A 22,709-nucleotide genomic window follows, 5' to 3' on the forward strand; every position below is an offset into this window, starting at 1 on the left:
TAAATCGTGTAAACTGCTTAATAAAGATTGGAGACTTGAGACGTGTTTTTGTGTTGCACTTATTCCTGTGGATGTGTAGACCAATGATGAAATAAATTATGCTTATTTAAAGACTATAAGAAATCTAATTAGTATGTAAAATGTGTTATTGTATTAATATATATTTCTTAATCTATGGTCATCTATTCACATTTTAATACAATATGTTAAAAGATACAATATGCATACACAAGTGAATATCAATGAATGCTAGAAATAGTTTTAGCCATTAAAAAAAAAAAAAACATACATCTTTTTCGCCACCATCTGACTAATTAATACCAGCACTTACCTATTCTATTTATTTATTATATATATTAAAAAAAAGCGAAGCGACGCGAGGGACCCACAATTCAGTTCGGCAACGCTTGACGCCACTCCATTCAAAGTAAACGAGAGGTGTTGACGCCGACGCCCCGTGTGAATGAATATTTTTATTTATTATTGTTAATGTTCTCTTATGTTCAACAACTTAAAGCTTTAAAATTATTCACTTTAAGGGGTCTAAAATAAAGAAAAAAGACAATTTTTTGTTACTCCAGCAATTTATTATACTGAATGTCCTGGTTTTTTTTTTTGTACTTGAGTGCAATACATTTTGGTTGAAAAAATGAGAATCGTGTAAGACAATCGTGATCTCAATTCCCATGGAGAAAAATCGCGATTCACATTTTAGCAAGAATCGTATAGCCCTATAATCATTTTATATGCTAGTAATCTGCGTGCTAATAAGCAGCTAATTAATAGTGAATAGTGTTCCCTACGGAAGAAACAAATGCATACCGGTTTGGAATGACATGAGCGTTAGTAAATAACAGATTTTTTATGTTTTGGATAAACTATATATTTGTTTAAAAATATTAATAATAATAATAAAAAAAATCTTCAAATACTGATACTTCAGTGCATTGACTGTGAATTGTGACAGAAGTGTATTGTACTACTATACTGTGTCTATATGTTCCCACCACACCTAGTACATTTTAAACTTCCTTGTTGGGTGGATCTTCCATTTTGTCTCCTCACACCACTTGTGCTGTGACTTGCTGTTAATGGGTTAACTAATGGAGATGTTGCGTTCCGACAGGCATGGATTCAAAACAAAGAAACACTAAGGCTGGCTAAGCAAGATAATAAGCTGTTAGTATTGTCTCTCAGTAAATGTGGAGACAACCATCACAGTCTCTCAGAACGCATCAGAGGACATGCCCACTCAGAATTAACATTTTTATGTGCAGAATGCACATCTTCATTTTAATAATTCCTCTTTTTAGATTTGTAAGTACAATATGATGATATGTTAAAGGGGTCATATGACGTTGCTAAAAATAACAATATTTGGTGTAATGCAATGTTTATATGGTTTAAAGTAAAAAAAAAAAAAACACATTATTGTCCACATACTGTGCATTATTGTTGCTCCTCTATGCCCTGCCTTTCTGAAACGCGTCGATTTTTACAAAGCTCATTGTTCTGAGAAGCGAGGCGTGCTCTGATTGGCCAGCTATGGAGTGCATTGTGATTGGCTGAATACCTCAAGCGTGTGACGGAAATGTTACACCCCTCATCGTATTGTGATGGCGTTTCCCATCTCGACGAGACTAAAACAATAAAACCCATTATAAACGAGGCATTTCTTGTATCCAGTGGGGACATAATTACTGATTATAATGACTTATACTATCTTTTTACACGTCGCGTTGCATATCGCGCCGCGTAAACATAACCATGTCTGCATTTGTGATCGGAGAAACGACAAACAAGCACTACTCTACACTGCTCAAAACTCACCTTTTGAATCGTCAGTGGCAAATTTTTTAAATATAAAAACATACTTACAGGCTGTGAGTCAGAAACGGCAGACTGTCCTTGCAAAGTTGGAATTGCCCCACTTTATAGAAACAGCCTTTGTGAAAGCCAGCATTGTAGACTACTCTCCTGCCAGGTTCAGGAAATAGTGCTCCGTAAATTACGCCGCACACACTCTAATATTTGGGTTGAACTCTTCTAGAACAATGTTGTAAATATAACTTAACCACTGATTTCTACTTGTGTTCTATTTTGGAAGCCCAAAGTAAGTAGCTCCGCTTTCACAAAGAAACACTGCGTCTCCAGGACATGAGGCCGGCGGCAGCAACAATACCACAGCAAAAATAATAGTTCCGCCTTCTTTCATTGCGTATACGTTTGGGCGGTGTTGTGAAAATCTCCCCACATCGTGACGTAGATGTGGGGATATAATTTTTTTTTTTACATTTTTCAAAAATATGTATGTTCATATTTACCGCAAACAGTGCGCTGTTACTTTAATTCAGTGCTTGCAGTGCAGCAAAAATAGAATCTGTGCGGAAACGATCTCTACACAGCTGCAGACGCACCGCTCCTGGAACGCACTGCCGGACCGCAACCGTGTGCATTATGAACGATCTAATCCGTTAACATGAGCGTGGAAAAAAATTTGCACGACCTATGCACTGCAAACGCAGTAATGTGAACCACTCACGCTGTTTGTGAAAGTATGTCTCTCAGAAAATTTTCAAATTACTTTTTAATGAAGAAATATGAGTTGTACCTCACCTTCAGCATTATAATTATGTAACCCACGCCGGACTGAGACTGTGACGCTGCATGTCGTGTCAAACCTCTCACAGCAGGCACTTCATCAGCTTGAGATAGGTTTATGAGATTGGTCTTTTCAGAGACCGCCAATCAAACATCCCAAAGGGATTATTGGACAATAGTGATCGGTAGCCGATCAGTCGGAGCACCCCTAATCACAGGACTGCTCGGCCAATAAATCTCCCACCGTCAACACATTTCAAGTTAGACTTTTTAAATCACTGAGTGAGCCATATTCCCATTATACATAATATAAACATAATACATATCCCTAATGTCTCTGTGTTTTAGATAGACTACGGTAGGTTTGGTAATTAAAGCTTTTATGCAGAATAGTGTTATTTTGTCTGGTGTGTGTGATACCCCTGACTTCTTCTCCAAGACGCAGCGGTGCGCTTTTGCACAGTGTGTCACTTGCATATTTGTTTATATTTTGATTAGATAATCATGCAGTGTTCTAAAATAGCAGCAAATAAAATGTGAGAGTACAAATACAATATCAAAAACCTGTGCATGTAATTTTAATATGGATTGAGTTAATTTTAATGTGTAGGCCATCATTTTAAGATGGCCATCTTTAAGCATGACTGTTGAAATTAAATGGTAATACTTAGCAATAAGAGTCCATTTGTAACATTAATGAAAGCTGTAGAAGTATTGTTCCTTGTTAGAGTGTTAATTTCAACATTTACTCTTACTAATAGGCTTCATTTTTCAATTTTAAAGTTTCTTCTTTTAACATTTTATAAACTATGAAATGACTTTAATAATCCATATAGTAATTATTAATACAACATTTTTATTCATTTATAAAGTATGGTTCAGTACTGTTACTGCTTTTTTAAAATAGTAAAGTTCTAGTTAGTTTTCATTCAGTATCCATTTTAAAAACTATCGGCTGATTAATCGGTATCGGCCAGTGTGGTCCAACCTAGCTATCGGTAAAATCCACTATCGGTCGACCTCTAGTGAATATACAATACTAACATGAACTGTTATTGAAACGTGGAAATTGCTCCCGAATAGAATGAATATCATACCTTCATGCAAATCCTTTCCAGCTAACACACGCATTACCAGTTATGTGATTTATCGGTACTGTACTTTTATTTCACACGTTGCATGCTCGTAGTTTCTGCGCTTTAGTAAAGTGATATACTGCGCGGCGTTGCGTCCACGCGTGCTATTGAAGAGTGCGCACTACAAACACAATATAACATCTGGCAGAACATGATAGGTCACTTTTCTGAGGTTATTTCATAAGTTACAAAAATAACGATGAATAACGACACTGACATTAAACCTTTCAACATCTCATCTGACCGCAGCTACTAAATCGGGACAGCACGTTTTTCTCAGGCACTCTTTACTTAAACTGCATCTGACAGAAGTGGCAACAGCTTTCATGCACGTCTTTTTAAAATAAGTCTTGTGTCAGAAAAACATTTAGAATGAGATTTTTTAGTTTTTTGATGTCGTTTCTTTAACCGCACACTCTACGACCCACTCAGAACGGTCTCGCGACCCACCAGTTGAGAAATACTGCTATACACTGTATTTCTTATTGTCTTTTTATATGGTCAGTTTTATTTTTATTTATTTTTTTGTGAACATTTTATGAGTTTCACACTTATTTTATTTCCCATTTAGTCAACAGTAACAACACTGGTATACAAAACATTTGATAGTTGGACATTTGATGTTTTTATATATTTATTTTTATGCGTTTTTTTATTTATTTTATCCTGTTGAAGGCATGTGTGCTCTTGAATTCTGTCTGCATTATTTCTTTAATTAATGTAGACAGTCAGCGGCGTAACTTCTCATGCTATTGTTTTGGTTGGATTTTATTTTAGACATCCCACACCATTTTACAGACAATGTGTCGTTAAATATAGTTCAACTTAGGGGTGGGCAATTATGGCAAGAATATCATATCACGTTTTTTTTTAGAAATATCACGATTTTATCATGATTCTTTGTCATGTTGGTTTTACTATTTTGTCTGAGCAGTACAGCCAAAATAATTTCCCTGTTATAAAGACAAAGCCTTTCAAAGTAACAAAATATAAAAGAGAATGGTGGATATTTAGGCCAAAGTGGGCAAAGATAAAAATGTTTGTCATTATTTTATATTTGTTATTAACAAATAAGAACAAAGATACACATTGCAAATACAAATAATATACAAATAAAACAAGCAGTGCTTTATTTTCAGGTACAATAGGCCTGTTTAGCAGGAGCATTCAAGAAACTGAATGAACAAATATAAAAATAAAACATTATATAAATTGATTCCTATTAAAGCAACTGTATTTTTTTCAGTCAAGAGTAGTTATGTTTTTTTTCTCTTGCGTTTTGTTGTTTTAACATTTAAAGAATAAAAATTGTCATCTCTCTGTCAATTCTGTCAGTGTTTTATACCATCATTTACTCACTCAAAATTAGTTTTAAACCTGAATGAGTTTCTTTCTTCTGCTGAACATACATGCTGTTTTGAAGAATGTGGGTAACCGAACAGTTGCTGGTCCACAGTGACTTCCGTAATATTTTTTGCTACCATCAAAGTCAGTGTGGACCAGCAACTGTTTGGTTACCCACGTTCTTCAAAATATCATCTTTTGTGTTCAGCACTAGAAAGAAATTAATACAGGTTTGGGACAACGTGAGTGAGTAAATGTCCGAAATTACATTTCTAATGACATTTCTAATGAACTAATGACAGTCTGCTGCATGTTTAGTTCTGTTCCTTTAAGACCTGCACGCATCTAATACACAGGCGTGTGACCCGCGCGTCTGTTTCTCTCAATGGTTTACATTCATTTTAGACATAACAACAAGTCTACATGTAAATCTTGTGTGTTTTGACAGTATTAGCTCAAAAGATAACTTAGTTGAGTAATCAGGCTCTGTTAGACATATATTGTAGTGCGCGATTCAGGTGCACGTCTGACCAGCGCACGAATGAAAAGCTTAACGGGCAAGGCTTTAAAACACACGCAAATAATGTACTTTTGTGATTGTGAATAAGGGCAGTGTTTCGAGAGTGTAACGCTACCGCTGAGTTAACACTGAAGTGAATGTATTTGGTGTTGTACAGTATATTGATACTGCGGCGCCAGAACTGGAACTGATAGAATGTGGGCTGTAGCGCGATACTATGATATTTCTTCAAAAGCAGATCGTGGAGACATTTTTATCATCCACAATCAAAAATCATCATATCGCACACCCCTAGTTTAACTTTTAAACAGCCGTAGGGTTCTCTTCCATTCTGTCGTTTCCCATCCAGCTGTTTTTGAACACATCTTATTTGAACGTCTCCTAAGAAACATGTCTAAACTCGAGTCGGTCTTAAGAAAGCTTTGTGTAATTATGGTCGACCATAATTACACAAAGCTTTCTTAAGACCAACTCGAGTTCAGACAACACAATGAATAGTTGTAATGAAAAGAGAAAATATTTAGCACATTTGTAATTTAACTCAAGGACTAAAAGTGGTTCATTCAGTTCATGTTGAGAATTGTAGTTATTGATTACACCAAAATTGTGCATTCATTGGTCAAAATATAAAATCTAGTTTTGTGGTAATAACTGGGGGGAAAAAAACAATGCACTATATTCTGAAGCTATATTCTTGATTGCTATTAAGTACAGTTTGTGTTTGGATGGAAAGAGTGTGAATAGTGCTTTTTCGTTTCTTTATTGAAGTGAATTGGCCTTTGTAGTTAACATTGGTACAGCTCTTTCTCTGACTTAAGTCTCTGTGTCTGCTCACCTTCAGGTAACAAAGCAAAAGGACTACAGTGGGTAATAGATGTGACCATAGCCTACCCTAATGCAAGACCCATGGATATTCAGACATGGATTTTTGGTTACAGAGATCCAACAGTAACACATGTACACTACAGGTAAGAACTGTTCTCTAATATACTGTTGTATCCGCAAATGTATCAAAGGTAGGGGTGTGCAATATATATCGTTTGCGATTAATATCGTAATTGTTGTTTTAACGATGTGCGATTTGACATTGAGTATATCGCAAAAACCAAAAAAAGCATCTGGTAAATGACTAAATGTAAATTTAGAGTGCACGCATTCATTACGTGATGAAGTCTAGTAGGTTAGACAAGTGCGCGTGCGGCCAAGCGCATTTAGAGTGCATTCTTTCACTGCATGATTCAGTCTATTAAAATGCATTTAATCACAAAATTTAAGGTATGGGGACAGAAAATATATATATATATATATATATATATATATATATATATATATATATATATATATATATATATATATATATATATTTATATCATTCTATATAGTTAATCAATATCACATGAATGCATTTTTTCTCCCAAAATCAGCATGATTACAAATGTGATATTGATTTTTACAATAAACAAGAAGTCAATTTAGAGATTATTGCCCGTTTTTGCTCAGTTTTGCCAGCAAAAATAATTCCAATTTCCAAACACAGCCACAGCTCTGTTTTTCGTTCCTGAATGAATCAACCGTTTAAATGATTTGGTTCAATCGCAGTAACTCACTTATTAACATTGACTTCCTGCCACCTTCTGGCATTTTTAATTTCACATTTAGCTACTCAAAGGTGTAAAATCTCATTTTAAATTAGGATTGGGCTAATCCCCCCCCCCCCCCCCCCCCCCCCCAAAAAAATCACAAAATTTCAAATCTTTTTTTTCTTTCAAGTTTAAAGGCAGATTTTTGCTCCTAAGTCAAAGTTGTAGAAACAACGTTAATTGTGGTTTTAAATGACTCTTTATGGTCTGGACATGACAAACACAATGTTTTTGAATTCTTTACAATTTTATAGTTGTTTTCCCTTAACAAAAATCTGAAAATAGACCAATTAATTTCTTTATTGCATGTTCTAATGAGTGATACCAAATCATGAAACAGGTTTGTGTTGCCTGAGTTGATGACACGTACCTAGCACAATATTAGTATGTTTTGTTTTGTTTGTCTCTTAGAAATGCACATTTGATAGTAGCTTGATTGTTGTAGTAGATTGAGTTAGGATGCAGATGGAAATTTGTTCATTATCAAAAACAATAAGATCTGTAAAAATGGTAACAACGTCATTATGCTGAAATGTAATTATTCTGACTGTTTCAGTTTTATTAACATTAACCATTGGTCTTCCGTAGTAGCATACATTTGGATCATAACCACAGTAGTAGTAGTCTAAATACATTTAGCATAAAAGCGTAAACACTATAAATACTGTAATTACATTCCGTTACGCTTTTAATACATTTAATACAGGTCTACATTAATAATATAATAAAATTTTACATGAATATCCCACATTTCTGCCACAATACCATGGTGCAGTTAGTATTATTACTAGTGGTCGACCGATATTGTTTTTTTTTTTTTTTGACAGCTGATTCCGATATCTTGGAAAGCAGGGTGGCTGATATATAGCTGATATAGTTTTATTTAATGTTAATTTATATTTGAAGTCATTTGAAAATGGATTAAAAAATAAAAGTATAAAATAAACACACATACTTTAGATGACTATTTTTTTAGATAAGTATTTTTCACAAATAAATCAATATTTAAAGGTGCCATAGAATGGAAATCTATATTGACCTTGGCATAGCTGAATAATAAGAGTTCTTTACATGGACATGACGTACCGTGAGCCTCAAACACCATTGTTTCCTGCTCCTTATGTAAATCTCGTGAATGCTAAAGACCACTGAAAAATAGGCGAATCGGAACATAACACCGACTGTGACGTTACAGTTGGGATCACTAATAGTTCTGCCCCTTACATTTGCATATACCCGCCCATGTTCTAGGTCAGCCGAATCATCAGAAGTTCTGCAGGTATTGTGAAGAAACGAGTGAGGACAACAGCGGAAATGGCAGATCATGGCAATAAATATGTTCGAGGCTGTGCAGGGGATGTGAAGTGCAGGGATGGTGTCTGTATTCAGAAAGGCTCGGAAAGCATATAATGTGTTCTAATAGAATAACGCGAGCCAAGTTAGCTCCTTGCTAGCGGTAGCCTGTTACATTACAGTACGCAAGATTTCACTTGCCACATAAACAGAGTAAGGAGAGATGAGGATGATGGCGAATGATTTACAGATCCTGAGCACCACTGACAAGCATCTGATCTTGTAAAATGTGTGGTAAGTACTGCCGCTCCATAGCATAAACTGAGTTTGTGCGATCGCGAATCTCGAAAGTGAAAGTAAAAAGCGATCGTGCATTTGAAAGCAGTTTCAATGCCCAGTATATTAATAGCGGCTCCCTGATGCCTGTATTTTATTTACAGTATAATTACCCAACGATATAACTGCGCGAGAAAGTGTTGAAATGTATATTTTACTTGTGTTTCCTTCTTGCTGTGTGAGCTACTGAAATGAGCTGCACTGTGAAACAGCCAATCAGAGCAGAGCTCAACATTGAGCCGCACTGTGAAACAGCCAATCAGAGAAGAGCTGAACATTATTATTCATGACTAGGGGTGTAAGAAAATATCTCAAACGGAATATCGATATAAAAAAAAAATCATACAGGATTCATGGCAGTACATGTTTCGTTTTGAGTTCATATCCCGACCGCTAGAGAGCAGTCTTCATCTCTCTATTTAAACAGTGACAGGAAATACTAGCATTAGGGCCACAGTTGCCAAGTCCGCATATTGTATGCGACTTTGGGCTTCTTTTTTTGTAAAGTTGCGTGAAAAAATCCCTGGTTGTGGTGTTTTTGGGCTTATTTAATAAATAAATATGGTTGCTTGTTAGGGAAATCTGACAAGCAGCTTCGTTTCTTTGTTCGCCGTATTCTCCAATGCATTGATTGACTCTCTGTGCTATAATATAAGTGCCGCAGCGTAATTTGCCAAATGTCCCCCTCATTGGAGAAAAATCACATTCAGAAAGAAGGCGCATGATGCTGTAATCCAAGAGATGATAGAAGTAGACGTAGAGGAGTGGGATGACTTTCTTTTAGCCTCATTTTTACAATGTTCTTGTAATGTATTAATTATCGCGGGCTTTAATAAAAAACAAGAAGTCATATCCTAATACTGAGTAAATACATTTGGTTCGAATAGCCTGGTATGGCAAGATGTCTTAATTTAGGCCATTTCTTTTTTTAACTTTTAAACTTAGACCACATTATTAGATAACCTTTTGACTTCATGAATACACAAATGACAGCTTAATGATTTTTTTCTTTTTTTATAATATTTTTAATATTTTCTTTAAGACAATATATATTATAATTGAATATAATTGATATTTTTTTCTATAATTTCTGTGGCATTTTGTATGTAATTTATTTGATAGTTATGTATCATTATTTTACTTTAAATGGTAGAGAAACTTGTTTTTGACCTCAAAATAAAGCACTTCCCCTCTGTACATGGCTGTGGGGACGAGCAGTTTTGTGGTGCTTGGAATTCTTTATAATTCAAAACAAATATTGCCACATTGATGGCTCAAGAAGGCGTAATTGGTCAAATAACAAATTGTTTCATTTTAAAATATAAAAAAAAAAATTGTAACCGTGACGATTTGTGTAATATTTATGTAAAGGACAGAAAAATGGACGTTTCCATAGAATGACCCCTATATATTTTAGGCTATAAATATGTGGCTATGTTACAGCTCCCCTTTGAAGCTCTTGTGCTTTTCTCCTTTTCCATCTCTCCAATCCTATTCTGCTCACAGGTGATTGGAGATGAGTTTTGTTCCCACTTTTGTTACAGTTTGCTAATTTTTGTCATAGCTTCTGTTTTTGCTTTTCAAATAAAAGAGTGGTTTCAGTTTAATATGTTGCAGGCTCATTTATTGGTAATAAATAATTGATAATAATAAATCATAAAAAAAAATATTGGGCTTGTTTTTGAAGCTGCGGTTGCTTTGTCTCGCGAGAGTTGCTAACTGTGATTAGGGCACGCCACTAATGTTAGCGTTAGTAGTTAGTAATAGTTCGCTGCCAGTAATGGAGGATGAACGAATGGTTCCAGCTCTTGTTTTGGTGTACAAAGCTGAAGTGTTGCATCATTTGGGCTTTTATGGTAATGTCCGCTCCGGGTGCCACCTCGGTTCCGCCGCTTGCTGCGCCCCGTGTTGAAGAGCCTTCGCGCGAGCCTGCAGCTTTCTCCCATGTTGGGGGGCGTTTTGTGCAGTTGGGGCGGTGCTCGCGTCGCGGTCTCGGCGATTCCACGCGGAACATAAATACAAACTGAAAAACCTGTGAAATCCAAGTTGAAAGGGAATGTTCAACATCTGTATTTTATTGTTTTACAATTGTTTTGTTTTCTTCAGGAATCCTGCAAGCACTTTATTTTTCATTGATACTAAGCAGATGTAATTTTTAACCTTTTAAAGCAGGGTCTATATATATATATATATATAATATATATATATTTATATATATATATATATATATATATATATATAAATATATATATATATATATTTATATATATATATATATATATATATATATATATATATATATATATATATATATATATATATATATATATATATATATATGGTCCATTTTATAAAATATTTTATACATGCATTTAACTAAAGAATCCTGCAAGCACTTTAATTTTTTCCCCTTGACTCGTACTGCACAAAAAGTGGTTCAATAATATTGAATGTTATAGGGACTGATTTCTGCTTAAACAATTTTATTTATTTATTTATTGCTAAGGTTTGCATATTGTGGTGTGCTCTTAATGACATCTTTCCTAAAAATATATCCTATTCCTAAAATAAGAAATATCCCAATATATCGCCTTGCTTACAGTATCGCAATATATCGTATCGCAACCCCCTGTATCATACAGCCCTATTCATGACCCTTCCAAATAAGGTAATAACAGACCATTTCATTCTAGGAAAAAATCCGAGGGTTGTAAATAGACATGTAAAACCATTTCTGGAGAATTTTTGCCCTTACCTAAGCCACATACCTTCTATGTAGATAACAGAGAATAATTTAAAATATTATATGAGTGCATTCTATGGCACCTTTAATAAAAATATAATTAAAATGTAAACACTGTAACCAACAGGGCACTCTGTATTCTGGGAAGTTTGTGTGCATTGGGAATCATATTGTTCAAATAAAGCCAAGGTAACACTCATTTTACATACAGCACACAGTGAAAGCGCAGCATAGTTTGAAATCACAAATTTAAAGTTTGTTGATCGTTCTTTTCCTCTGACCGACCATCACGCAGAGCACACGCGATCATGTAGGATACAAATGCACACTTCACAAGATCTCACAACTGGATTCGACTAAGCTTGCAAGGTTTGTGAAATTAAATGTCCATTAGTCATTCTAAGATTTGTTTAAATTATATAAACGTGTATTTGCTGAATGCTGACGGCAAACGAGAAAGTAGTATAATGTTTGCCTTTGTTACCAACAATATAAAAGCAATCGTTATAATATTTTTGTATGCATTTAAGTTTTTTATTTAACAGTTCTATCTGATTATTAGACAGACTTGTATCCGTATAGACAGAACTGTTAAGGACAACAGTTAACAAGGAGAATGTGAGCCCTGTGTGTTCAGGCGCTGCCGTTCTCAGCGCAGTCAAAATAAAAGTCTGCCTCGAACTGATCCGCCAAACAGAGAAAAACTCGTCCACTAATTATTACAGTAAATCCATGGTAAATTATGGCGATTCGTAGATTGAAAAGCCTTCTGACGGTATCGTTGCACACAGTGTTTCTCCTAGTGTCAGTGTTGTTTCATCCAGCTTTAAGCTAGTTCAAATGGATCTCACAGTGCTGTTTAGTGGTCACGTGACCGACTTATCAGCGAGTGAACGGATCTGCTTTAGTAAACTCATGAATTATTGGATTTAGAGCCAACAGTTATGTCGCAACAAGTGTAACTTTTTTTTTTCACCTTTTATATAGCGGTTTTAACAATACAGATTGTGTCAAAGCACTTAACAGTATCAAATTGGAGGATAGAGTGTCAGTAATTTAGGCATTTTGACCTAAATCAATGCAGCATCCATCTATGATGACTGTATGCTGTCAAACATACACAACTATTAGCCGATCATAGCAGTGGGCATTTACTTCAGAGTCTACAATCCGCCGCACCTCTTCAAACAGAGCGTTCTGATGAGGGGGTTAAAAACAGGACAGAAAATAGCCTGTTACTTCTAAACTGTTTTTTGATGTAAAAATCTTAACATAAGTAGACCTCAGAAAACAGTACAAAAAAACTAAAGGCAGTTCATAACCCCTTTAAAATTAAAAATGTCTTTTTTTTTATTTAATGTATATTAATAATAATTAATAAACATGAAATCTCAAATATGTGACCTACTGTCATTACCATACTTGACGAGCCATTATCATATTTTGTGTAAACGTCGGTGCAATTACAATACCTGGTGGTGCTATCCACAATTTGTATTGGGATTATATTTTGACACCCTTAGCCACTGCACTTTCATGATCTTACTAAGAAAGGTTAAACAAGTACAAGAGATGATGAAAATGATGGGGAATGATTCTTAATCTCTTTCCATGTGTTACTCCCCATTTCTGAACCCTCGCTGTGAAACTGAGTTTAAGCCCTTTGTCAATTTAGTGCCAGGTGGGTGGATGATCACACTGGGTCAACAAACTGCCTTAGATTTTTGTTTTATTTTTTTATATGCCTCCCTGCAAACTGTCTTTTATTCTGCTGTGCAGTGTTTGCTGATTCAGTCCAGAGAGCACTGCTATGATTTATGATCACCTTACCGTTTACATGCTCATCAGTTTTATCCCCACACCTGCCCTGAAATGGCCTCAGAGGCAAACAGAAACAAAGGCGTCGAGTTAATGAAGTTTTACAAGGGTAGCAAAAAATACAGTCATTGTGGTTCCATATTTATGTATATATAGGATGCCACATGATAATGTTTGACCAGTATGCTTGGACACACATACATACACACATACATACATACACACACACAAAATAAATGTACACATGCATATATTATGTAAATAAACACTTATTTTGGATGCGATTAATCATTTGACAGCACTAGTTTTTTGTTTGGTTTTTTTGCTAAGCCTGACATGTAAAATAGTCAGAAAAACTTTATTTATTTTTATTTGATTGAGTATTATATTTGATAATTTCATTTCTCATATAGACAAATATGGAGCTCATACTTGAAGAAAAAAACACTTCGATTATATTCAGATCTCTCCTGCAATTTGGTAAAGTTTCTGATATTTCTATGAAAGTCAGATGACATTCTGATAGTTCGTAATGTACCAACACAATTTTATAACAGACTAATTACTTAAAACAACCTGAAGGTGGGTAATTTTAGAATTACACTAAAATATATTTTACTTATTGGTAATTTAGAGGCCTTAGAAATTTGCTAGAAAATACGATACAGTGGGCTTTATAGGTTTAAGGAGAAGAATAGAGTTAATTGTTGACACACAAATGAATGCACAGTAGATTTTGTTAGGGTAGGTATGGTTATGTCAGACATACAGAAAGACATCCATCAAATGACAACACCGCATCGGATCTGAACTTGAACAGTGACCTACCAATAACTCAACATTTCCTGTTAAACGGGCACTGATGCTCTTTTCACACTTTGTTTTTTGACATTGTCTGGCTAGAGGAGTGCCGAGAGCGACAGTGAATCGAGGAGAAGCTGGATCACAAACTCAAGTCTGATTTGAATTCTGACTGACTTTGAAATGGCCTAAAACAAAACTAACTCTCCGTAGGCACTTGTATTTCCTGTCAAACTTAGTTTGACACAATGTGGTTATGGGCACTTTCTGTTCACAGCCATGTGGGTGATATAGTGATTGAAATGAAGAACTGGTTTCAGTGCACTCTTAAAGGAAGTAGGTAGCTGGGGCTATCATTCCACCTGCTGCACCCATGGTACAGTTCCTTGATTATTACCCCAGAGTGAGACTATAGTTCCTAGCCATATCGAAAATTGCAAGCGTTTCATTTTCCATCAGTCTTAGTACACGATGTAACTACAGAAGAGTCAAGTTTTAAATAGGAGAAATATCGAAAGTCTTTGGTCATTTTTCTAACGGTCTAATTAGATTCAATGATCTATGCTAAGCTACGCTAAAAGTGCTACCGCCAGACCCAGAGATCGGCTGAATGGATTCAAAAACTGTAAAACTCAACTGTTTAACTCTTGGGGAGTTGCAAAATTTTCAAAAATAGTGGAGTGTTCCTTTAAAAGTGAAGGTTTCAATAGGGACTTTTCACAGCGATGCCTTTGGAGCAATCATTTTGGGTGAACAGTATTGTTTTTTGTTTTTCTGTTAGGAACCTTTTATATTATAAAGAACCTTTTGTGCATTGAAAACGTTCCATGGATCTTAAATGTTCTTCATGGAAGATTTTTTTTTTTAGTCCCTAGTTTGGCATGGAATAAGGTGTGGGCTTTTGGGTAAGCTACACAAAGCAAACCCAACACACCATGCTCCCTTAGTCACTTTGCAAAATTAAAGGGAATCCTAACCACAGTAAAAAAAAAAAATAGAACCAAGCCTTAAAGTATTTCAACAAGTAGTTTCAACAATAGTTGAAATGGATGAATAAAGGTATGCCTGTCCAGAAGTACAGTCTATTTCACAGACATTTCTCTGGAAACAAAGCAGAATGTAGAGATTAGTTCTGTGGCTACGGAGTCTACCAGGTCACTGAAATTCCCCTGAAACAAATCTCGGAGATACAGAGAGGTTTAATTGGTTTGGTGGAAATGCTCCATTTCAAGACTTACGGAGCCTCTAGGGAACGTATCGCAATCCGTAGCACATTAATGTCACAGATTACATGAACTGTCTTGGAAATATCACTTAAGTCCTTGTTTTATCTGTCTAGGTACCGTAGTATACTGAATAACATGTCTATATTTGTGTTCAATTGCAGTAATTTCAACAATTTTCAGTTCACCTGCTTCAGGGAAAAAAGGCTTCATTTTATTTCATTTGCAATAACTACTGAAAATTATAAAGTGTTCATAAACACTTTTGTGATGGCATACACCGCAAAGCATTACGATTTTTTTCAGTCTATTCTAACAAGACTTTTGCAGTTCTCACAATTTGAACAAAATCATCCTGAGATTTGAACCACAAAAAAAAAAAAAATGCTAATCTATGTATTCTCATTCATCAGGTGACCTGCCCTATAGAACATAAAACCTTCCAACATGGCATTACGAAAGCTTGTGGGATGCATCAGTAATGTGACGTGACAAACATATGCGGTGCGGATCTATATGGAGCCGTATGTCCTTCTAGAGGGAAACGTGTGATTTGATGCACAGATCTATCCTATAGATGGTTCTGGGTGTCTCGGGTGACTTCTGTTCCCAGGGCCCTTATCTCATGTTATTGCCAGGCATTTTCTGGTATTTGTCCCCGAGGGCCTTATTACTCCACACCTATTGATTTGTGTGTGGTAGATGGAAGGTGAACGAAGATAAACAAGTCGAAAGAAAGTAAGCTATAGATGTACAGTATGGATGGATGTACTGTAAATTAATGAGTGAACAGCTTTGTATGTTTCTACATTAACATCGGTGCTACCAGAGATTGAGAAATTAGTCAAAATAATAATACATAGTTGTGTTTGGGAAAGATTATACACTAAATTTCCATACATGGTTTAATAGGAGATTTGCATTAATTTCATTAAAAGAAAAAGAGATCTATTTCATATGCAGCACTTTTGAACTTTATATTCATCAAATAACCTTAAAAAGGTTTACACGCAGCAACATTAATAACTGGAATATTCGATTTCAAAAATGTCTTGAGCATCAAATCAGCATATTTGAATGATTTCTGAAGGATCGTGTGACGCTGAAGACATGATGCTGAAAATTCAGCTTTGCATCACATTACATTTTTAAAATATATCCAAATAGAATTTTTATTGTAATATTTTACTGTAGATTTTGATTATGGAGATATTACTTCACATTTGATTTCCAACACATTTGTACTAGTTTTTATCAGCTCATTTCAACTTAATTTAATATCCTTTCGATAAGCAGGATTCTGTTGATGTAAACGTATTAATGTTAGTTTTTGAAAATTTTTGTACCAAAGGAAGGTCGTTGGGTATTAAGGAAACAGTATAAAAAAATGCAGTTGCAATTTCCAGTCTCTCAGTAGAGATACACTATCATAGCCTAAAGCCAATGTACTCTTTATTGAATTTGGTTAAATATTTACTAGTACAGTAATAGAGGGAAGTCGACTGTTTCGAAAACAAAGAGAAAAGCAGAAACTGGATCAGTCAGGAAGCTAACTTCACGATGTTGTAATATTGTGCCCAATCACATCCTCTCTGTACTCTGTTTTCGTAAGACACGTTTGCAGTCAGTCAGTCGTGTGTTTGTAAGTCTCAGCTGTCTCAGCGGAGCTCGGCCCGTGTTTCAGCAGAAAACTGCTGTCATCAGATGAAGCATCTCATCAACACAAACGCTGAATCGGTCACGCGGCCTAAAGCGCTGAGCTCTCCACTTCACCATGCTAACTGTGGGAGATCTGATGAAGACTGAGAATTGGGATCATTTGTGCTCCATCTGTTTTTTTCAGTGCCTGTTAGATTTTCTCCCTCAAGCTGTCTTCATTGCTTGCCTAAATTACCTTCATTATTGTAAAATTCATTTAGTAAATTTGTTTATGCTTTTTATGCTGGTCAGTATAGTTTTATCATTTTGATTATATTTCTCAGTTCTGTATAACATACGTATTTGTTATATTTTCAGGACATACCCCATAAAGGACGTCCCAGTAGAATCAGGAGCGCTGGCAGATTGGCTATATCAGCGATTTGTGGAAAAGGAGAAACTTCTGGCTCACTTCTACAAGACAGGTACTTTGATAACGTTCGAATTTAGTTTCCCCAGATCTATAGATTGTACATATTCATCCTCCAACTAAAACCAAACTTGCTGACAAGTTCTCTCCACCTTTCCTTCATCTCGCAGGAGCATTCCCTCCACTAGAAGGCCAAAAAGAGGTGGTCTCCCGAAACATGACCCTTGACATCGTTTGGCTGTTTTTCGTCCAAACGTTCGCCTTCGCCTCAGGCTACATGTGGTACAGCATTCTACATCACATCTACTGCTGGTTCTTCTGACCGCTCTGAGGAGACCGTAATGCGCAGGATGGAGGAGGGAACGCCAGAGACCAAGAGCCCTGATCGCCATTCTCCTCTGCCGGATGGTTGAATGTACCCCGCAGGACGACTCCAATTGCTGTATCCGATCGCGGTTCAGACACATCCACCCAATCCCAGCTGCCCATGCATACATGCGTTTATCCTTTAGATTTGCGTAGAACCAGTTCAACATGTTTACACATGCGCGCTCACATGCAGAGAGAAGATTATGCACATCTAAATGTTTACTCATGCACATGTGGACACACCTTTTTGTTTTTTTTTTGTTTTTTTTACTTTTGTTTTTACTTTAAATCAAAATTAGGCTCAGGAATAAGCCAGAGATAGATCTGTCACGTCCTCTTATTTCTCTCGTGTCCTGCCACGTGAGGCCCCCCCCCCCCCCTTTTTATCGTTAACTCCCAAACAGGATGACTGAATTTTTTTCAGAGACTGCTGTCCTCTTTGGGAGAGCCTCCTCTGGCCTTCATTGCACTATGAATCCTTGTCGCCCCCCCAATCCCCCAAACGGAAAACCCTCGGTGTGTGCTGCCCTCATGTCATTTCCTCCTCGTGGCCGTTTCATCTCGTGTTGACTGGATGCTGTTTTCTGTGTGTATTGTCAGTATTGAGAGACGGTAGGACGATCGTGATGTTTACACTGACTGAAGTGGGATTCGATTTGATGACGCGTGGGGGGGTATTTCCAAGACGAACTTGGTTCTTGTTTTAAAACAAGGAGACGATGTCCTCTGGAGAACTTTACACAATCAACGCCATACAGACACATTCAAGCGCACCACATGACTGCCACACGACCGATTCGATAGGACAAACACCCCTCACTTCCAAAGTTTTACAAAAATTAAGCCATATGCTTATCTTCGGGTCAAAAGGGGGCGGACATTCTACTGACTGAACTTTTGTGTTTGTTCATTGTCCTAAAAAGATTTTAATTTGTTGATTTTTGAGTCTCAAACTGGTCTCATTTCTGTAAATGTGACAGCATAACCTGCCTGTGTGATTGTGTGCGACTGACTGTTGCTTTTTTTTTTTTTTTTTTTATTTTTTAGATGAACATAATGTCTGGTAGCTTCATGTTATATCAGAGTGTTGGCAAATATCGGTTTAATAGTTGAGATTTTACGTTCTTTTTCCTCATTCTGTGGTTAATCTTGTACAGAAAGGAGTTAGAGCTGCGGTCGCTCTCTGCGTTTTTACTTCTGAAATATCATGAATGTTTAAGAAGAAGATGAAGAAGCGGTGAGGAGCTTCTGTCCCGGCAGGTGCTTACGTTGCTCTCAGTATCTGAGCGTCACCTCGTCTGCTATTTGCTGTCTTCTGCGGCAATCGTGTGGACGCGTTTCTGTTCATCAAAAGAAACCGTCTTAAAACTGCTGCCACGCAGAAGGATCAGAGGCGTAGATTCGATTTTGTGCCGAGGCGCAAAATATTTTAGACTAGCTTTAGACTATCTTGAGGAAAATGGAAACGTTCTCCTCGAGACAAAATTGCGTTTTTCATGTGTGAAATTAGATCTGTTTGTGTGTGTGTGTGTGTGTGTGTGTGTGTGTGTCGGTGGGGAAGATGTCCGTCTACGTGTTCTCATGTCGGAAGGGAATATGGGCGAGGTCCAGCAATAATGTACTCAAAAATAAATGCCCATGTTGTGGCGTTCTCAAGAAACGATGCTTAGATGTATAAATTAGACATTTGTAGGTGAAAACATTGCACCGTAATTGTCATCCCCCCTTAACCGAAGCCATGTCATCTGTGAAAGTGAACTTTGTTTCTATAGCTTGCCAGATTGGAATGTGAATGACGCCAGAAGACTAAAGCCAAGTTAGATGCGGACTGCATTCAGAGCAGGCTACGTCACCGTGAACGCCTCAGACGTTCCTCGTCTCGTTCTCACTGTCTGTCAGATTGAGACGTAACATTGTTTTCCTAAGTATGGTTTTATGTTTTTAAAAAAAGTGTGAGATATATCTATATATTAGCAGTTTAACCAAATTACAATAGAATGGTCCATAATTTTCATTTTGTACTCCTGTTTCTCTTCCTAGCTACCCAGCCATTTTACAACACACAAATTAATTGTGCTGGAATAAAAAATCATGCGCAGCAGTGACCCACAGTGACCTCTCTGAGTGTTATTGATCTGAAGCATTTGGCAGAGTTGCGTTTGTTCATCTGAATCATTCTGATCAGGCTCTTTGGATGAACATGCACCAATGAATCATACACAGTCAAATTTGGATCATGCATTCCATCAATTTTGATATTTAAACATATGCCTCAGATGCCTGTGTATATTGCACTTTGTTCAGAAGAAGAGCCAGAGCTGGTCCTTTCTGCGAATAGGGTACAAATTGGTTCCATTACTTCAGCAATAAAAGCACAAATCCCATTCCATGTTGAGAGAAATTTGTTTGATACGACTTAGAATGAAGCTCGTTCACCAAACACACCAACACTAAAGCAAATTATAATGGTATATCAATCACAGTCTGTATTGTTAATTAAAAAAATAAATACAGAATGATAGTAAGACCAGTACATGGCCTTATTGCGTTCTTTTAGTTTACATTTTTTTTCAATAAAGCATTTAACCTAAGACCAACTTTTTTTATTATTCATTTTCTGCTTGTAACGGAGTTGTAAAAACTTGCAAAATTCATATAAAATAAAACACAATATATATAGTTTACTTCCCGAGGTACAAAACCATTTTCTCAATGTTCACGCTTCATTTTTAGTACATTTGAGAAAAACAAAAACAAACCAACATAAAATTATGTTTTTAAAGAGTTTTGTACCCGGTTCAGTGAAAGTGCCAGCTGCTTCGGTTACTTATGTTCAATACAAGCATATGTAATTATTTTATATATATACAGGTCCTTTTCAAAAAATTAGCATATTGTGATAAAGTTCATTATTTTCTGTAATGTACTGATAAACATTAGACTTTCATATATTTTAGATTCATTACAACACAACTGAAGTAGTTCAAGCCTTTTATTGTTTTAATATTGATGATTTTGGCATCTCAAAAAATTAGCATATTTCATCCGACCAATAAAAGAAAAGTGTTTTTAATACAAAAAAAGTCAACCTTCAAATAATTATGTTCAGTTATGCACTCAATACTTGGTCGGGAATCCTTTTGCAGAAATGACTGCTTCAATGCGGCGTGGCATGGAGGCAATCAGCCTGTGGCACTGCTGAGGTGTTATGGAGGCCCAGGATGCTTCGATATCGGCCTTAAGCTCATCCAGAGTGTTGGGTCTTGCGTCTCTCAACTTTCTCTTCACAATATCCCACAGATTCTCTATGGGGTTCAGGTCAGGAGAGTTGGCAGGCCAATTGAGCACAGTAATACCATGGTCAGTAAACCATTTACCAGTGGTTTTGGCACTGTGAGCAGGTGCCAGGTCGTGCTGAAAAATGAAATCATCTCCATAAAGCTTTTCAGCAGATGGAAGCATGAAGTGCTCCAAAATCTCCTGATAGCTAGCTGCATTGACCCTGCCCTTGATAAAACACAGTGGACCAACACCAGCAGCACTGACTGTGGGTACTTGACACTGGACTTCAGGCATTTTGGCATTTCCCTCTCCCCAGTCTTCCTCCAGACTCTGGCACCTTGATTTCCGAATGACATGCAAAATTAGCTTTCATCCGAAAAACGTACTTGGACCACTGAGCAACAGTCCAGTGCTGCTTCTCTGTAGCCCAGGTCAGGCGCTTCTGCCGCTGTTTCTGGTTCAAAAGTGGCTTGACCTGGGGAATGCGGCACCTGTAGCCCATTTCCTGCACACGCCTGTACACGGTGGCTCTGGATGTTTCTACTCCAGACTCAGTCCACTGCTTCCGCAGGTCCCCCAAGGTCTGGAATCGGTCCTTCTCCACAATCTTCCTCAGGGTCCGGTCTCCTCTTCTCGTTGTGCTGCGTTTTCTGCCACACTTTTTCCTTCCCACAGACTTCCCACTGAGGTGCCTTGATACAGCACTCTGGGAACAGCCTATTCGTTCAGAAATTTCTTTCTGTGTCTTACCCTCTTGCTTGAGGGTGTCAATGATGGCCTTCTGGACAGCAGTCAGGTCGGCAGTCTTACCCATGATTGCGGTTTTGAATAATGAACCAGGCTGGGAGTTTTTAAAAGCCTCAGGAATCTTTTGCAGGTGTTTAGAGTTAATTAGTTGATTCAGATGATTAGGTTAATAGCTCGTTTAGAGAACCTTTTCATGATATGCTAATTTTTTGAAATAGGAATTTTGGGTTTTCAGGAGCTGTATGCCAAAATCATCAATATTAAAACAATAAAAGGCTTGAACTACTTCAGTTGTGTTGTAATGAATCTAAAATATATGAAAGTCTAATGTTTATCAGTACATTACAGAAAATAATTAACTTTATCACAATATGCTAATTTTTTGAAAAGGACCTGTGTATATATATATAGCCTTTTTAGATGGGTAGCAGTAGTCTTGAACATGTAGACGTATAAAACTTACTGCAAACTTGAGATCACACAGGTATTAAAAAAAAGAGAGATTTTCCACCTTAAGTGGAAAAAGTATTTGTTGTGCTTTTCTTTCTTTGCTGGAAATGTTCTTGGAAGCCCTCAGAAACAAATGCTAACCGATATCAGATCAGTACACACACTTCTGAATGTTTAAAAGTGGTCCTGACTGATTATAGAGGGTTTTTGTTTAGTTGTTTTGCCAAAAATCAGTCAGATCGGTCTCTTCATGTGCTGTACCTTTAGCTTTTGAATGATGGCATCAATGCTTGAAAATATAACGTGAGAAAATAATAGCTAATTTCCAAAGACAAATG

The 22,709-nt window shown here is 36.6% G+C and overlaps 1 protein-coding gene across 1 annotated transcript in view; it reads left to right on the plus strand.

Annotated features, from left to right (window-relative positions):
* Positions 1–18,830, plus strand: part of LOC306844112 (acyl-CoA:lysophosphatidylglycerol acyltransferase 1-like) — a 39,353-nt gene extending 20,523 nt beyond the window's left edge. Inside the window, exons 6-8 of the mRNA XM_079376030.1 lie at positions 6,443–6,569; positions 17,472–17,578; positions 17,694–18,830. Coding sequence (XP_079232156.1) covers positions 6,443–6,569; positions 17,472–17,578; positions 17,694–17,845 — 386 coding nt within the window. The 3' untranslated portion in view covers positions 17,846–18,830. The remainder of the gene's footprint in view (positions 1–6,442; positions 6,570–17,471; positions 17,579–17,693) is intronic.
* Positions 18,831–22,709: the final 3,879 nt, after the last annotated feature.

This window comes from Barbus barbus, assembly GCF_936440315.1.
Source record: "Barbus barbus genome assembly, chromosome: 24".
Taxonomy (NCBI): Eukaryota; Metazoa; Chordata; class Actinopteri; order Cypriniformes; family Cyprinidae; genus Barbus; species Barbus barbus.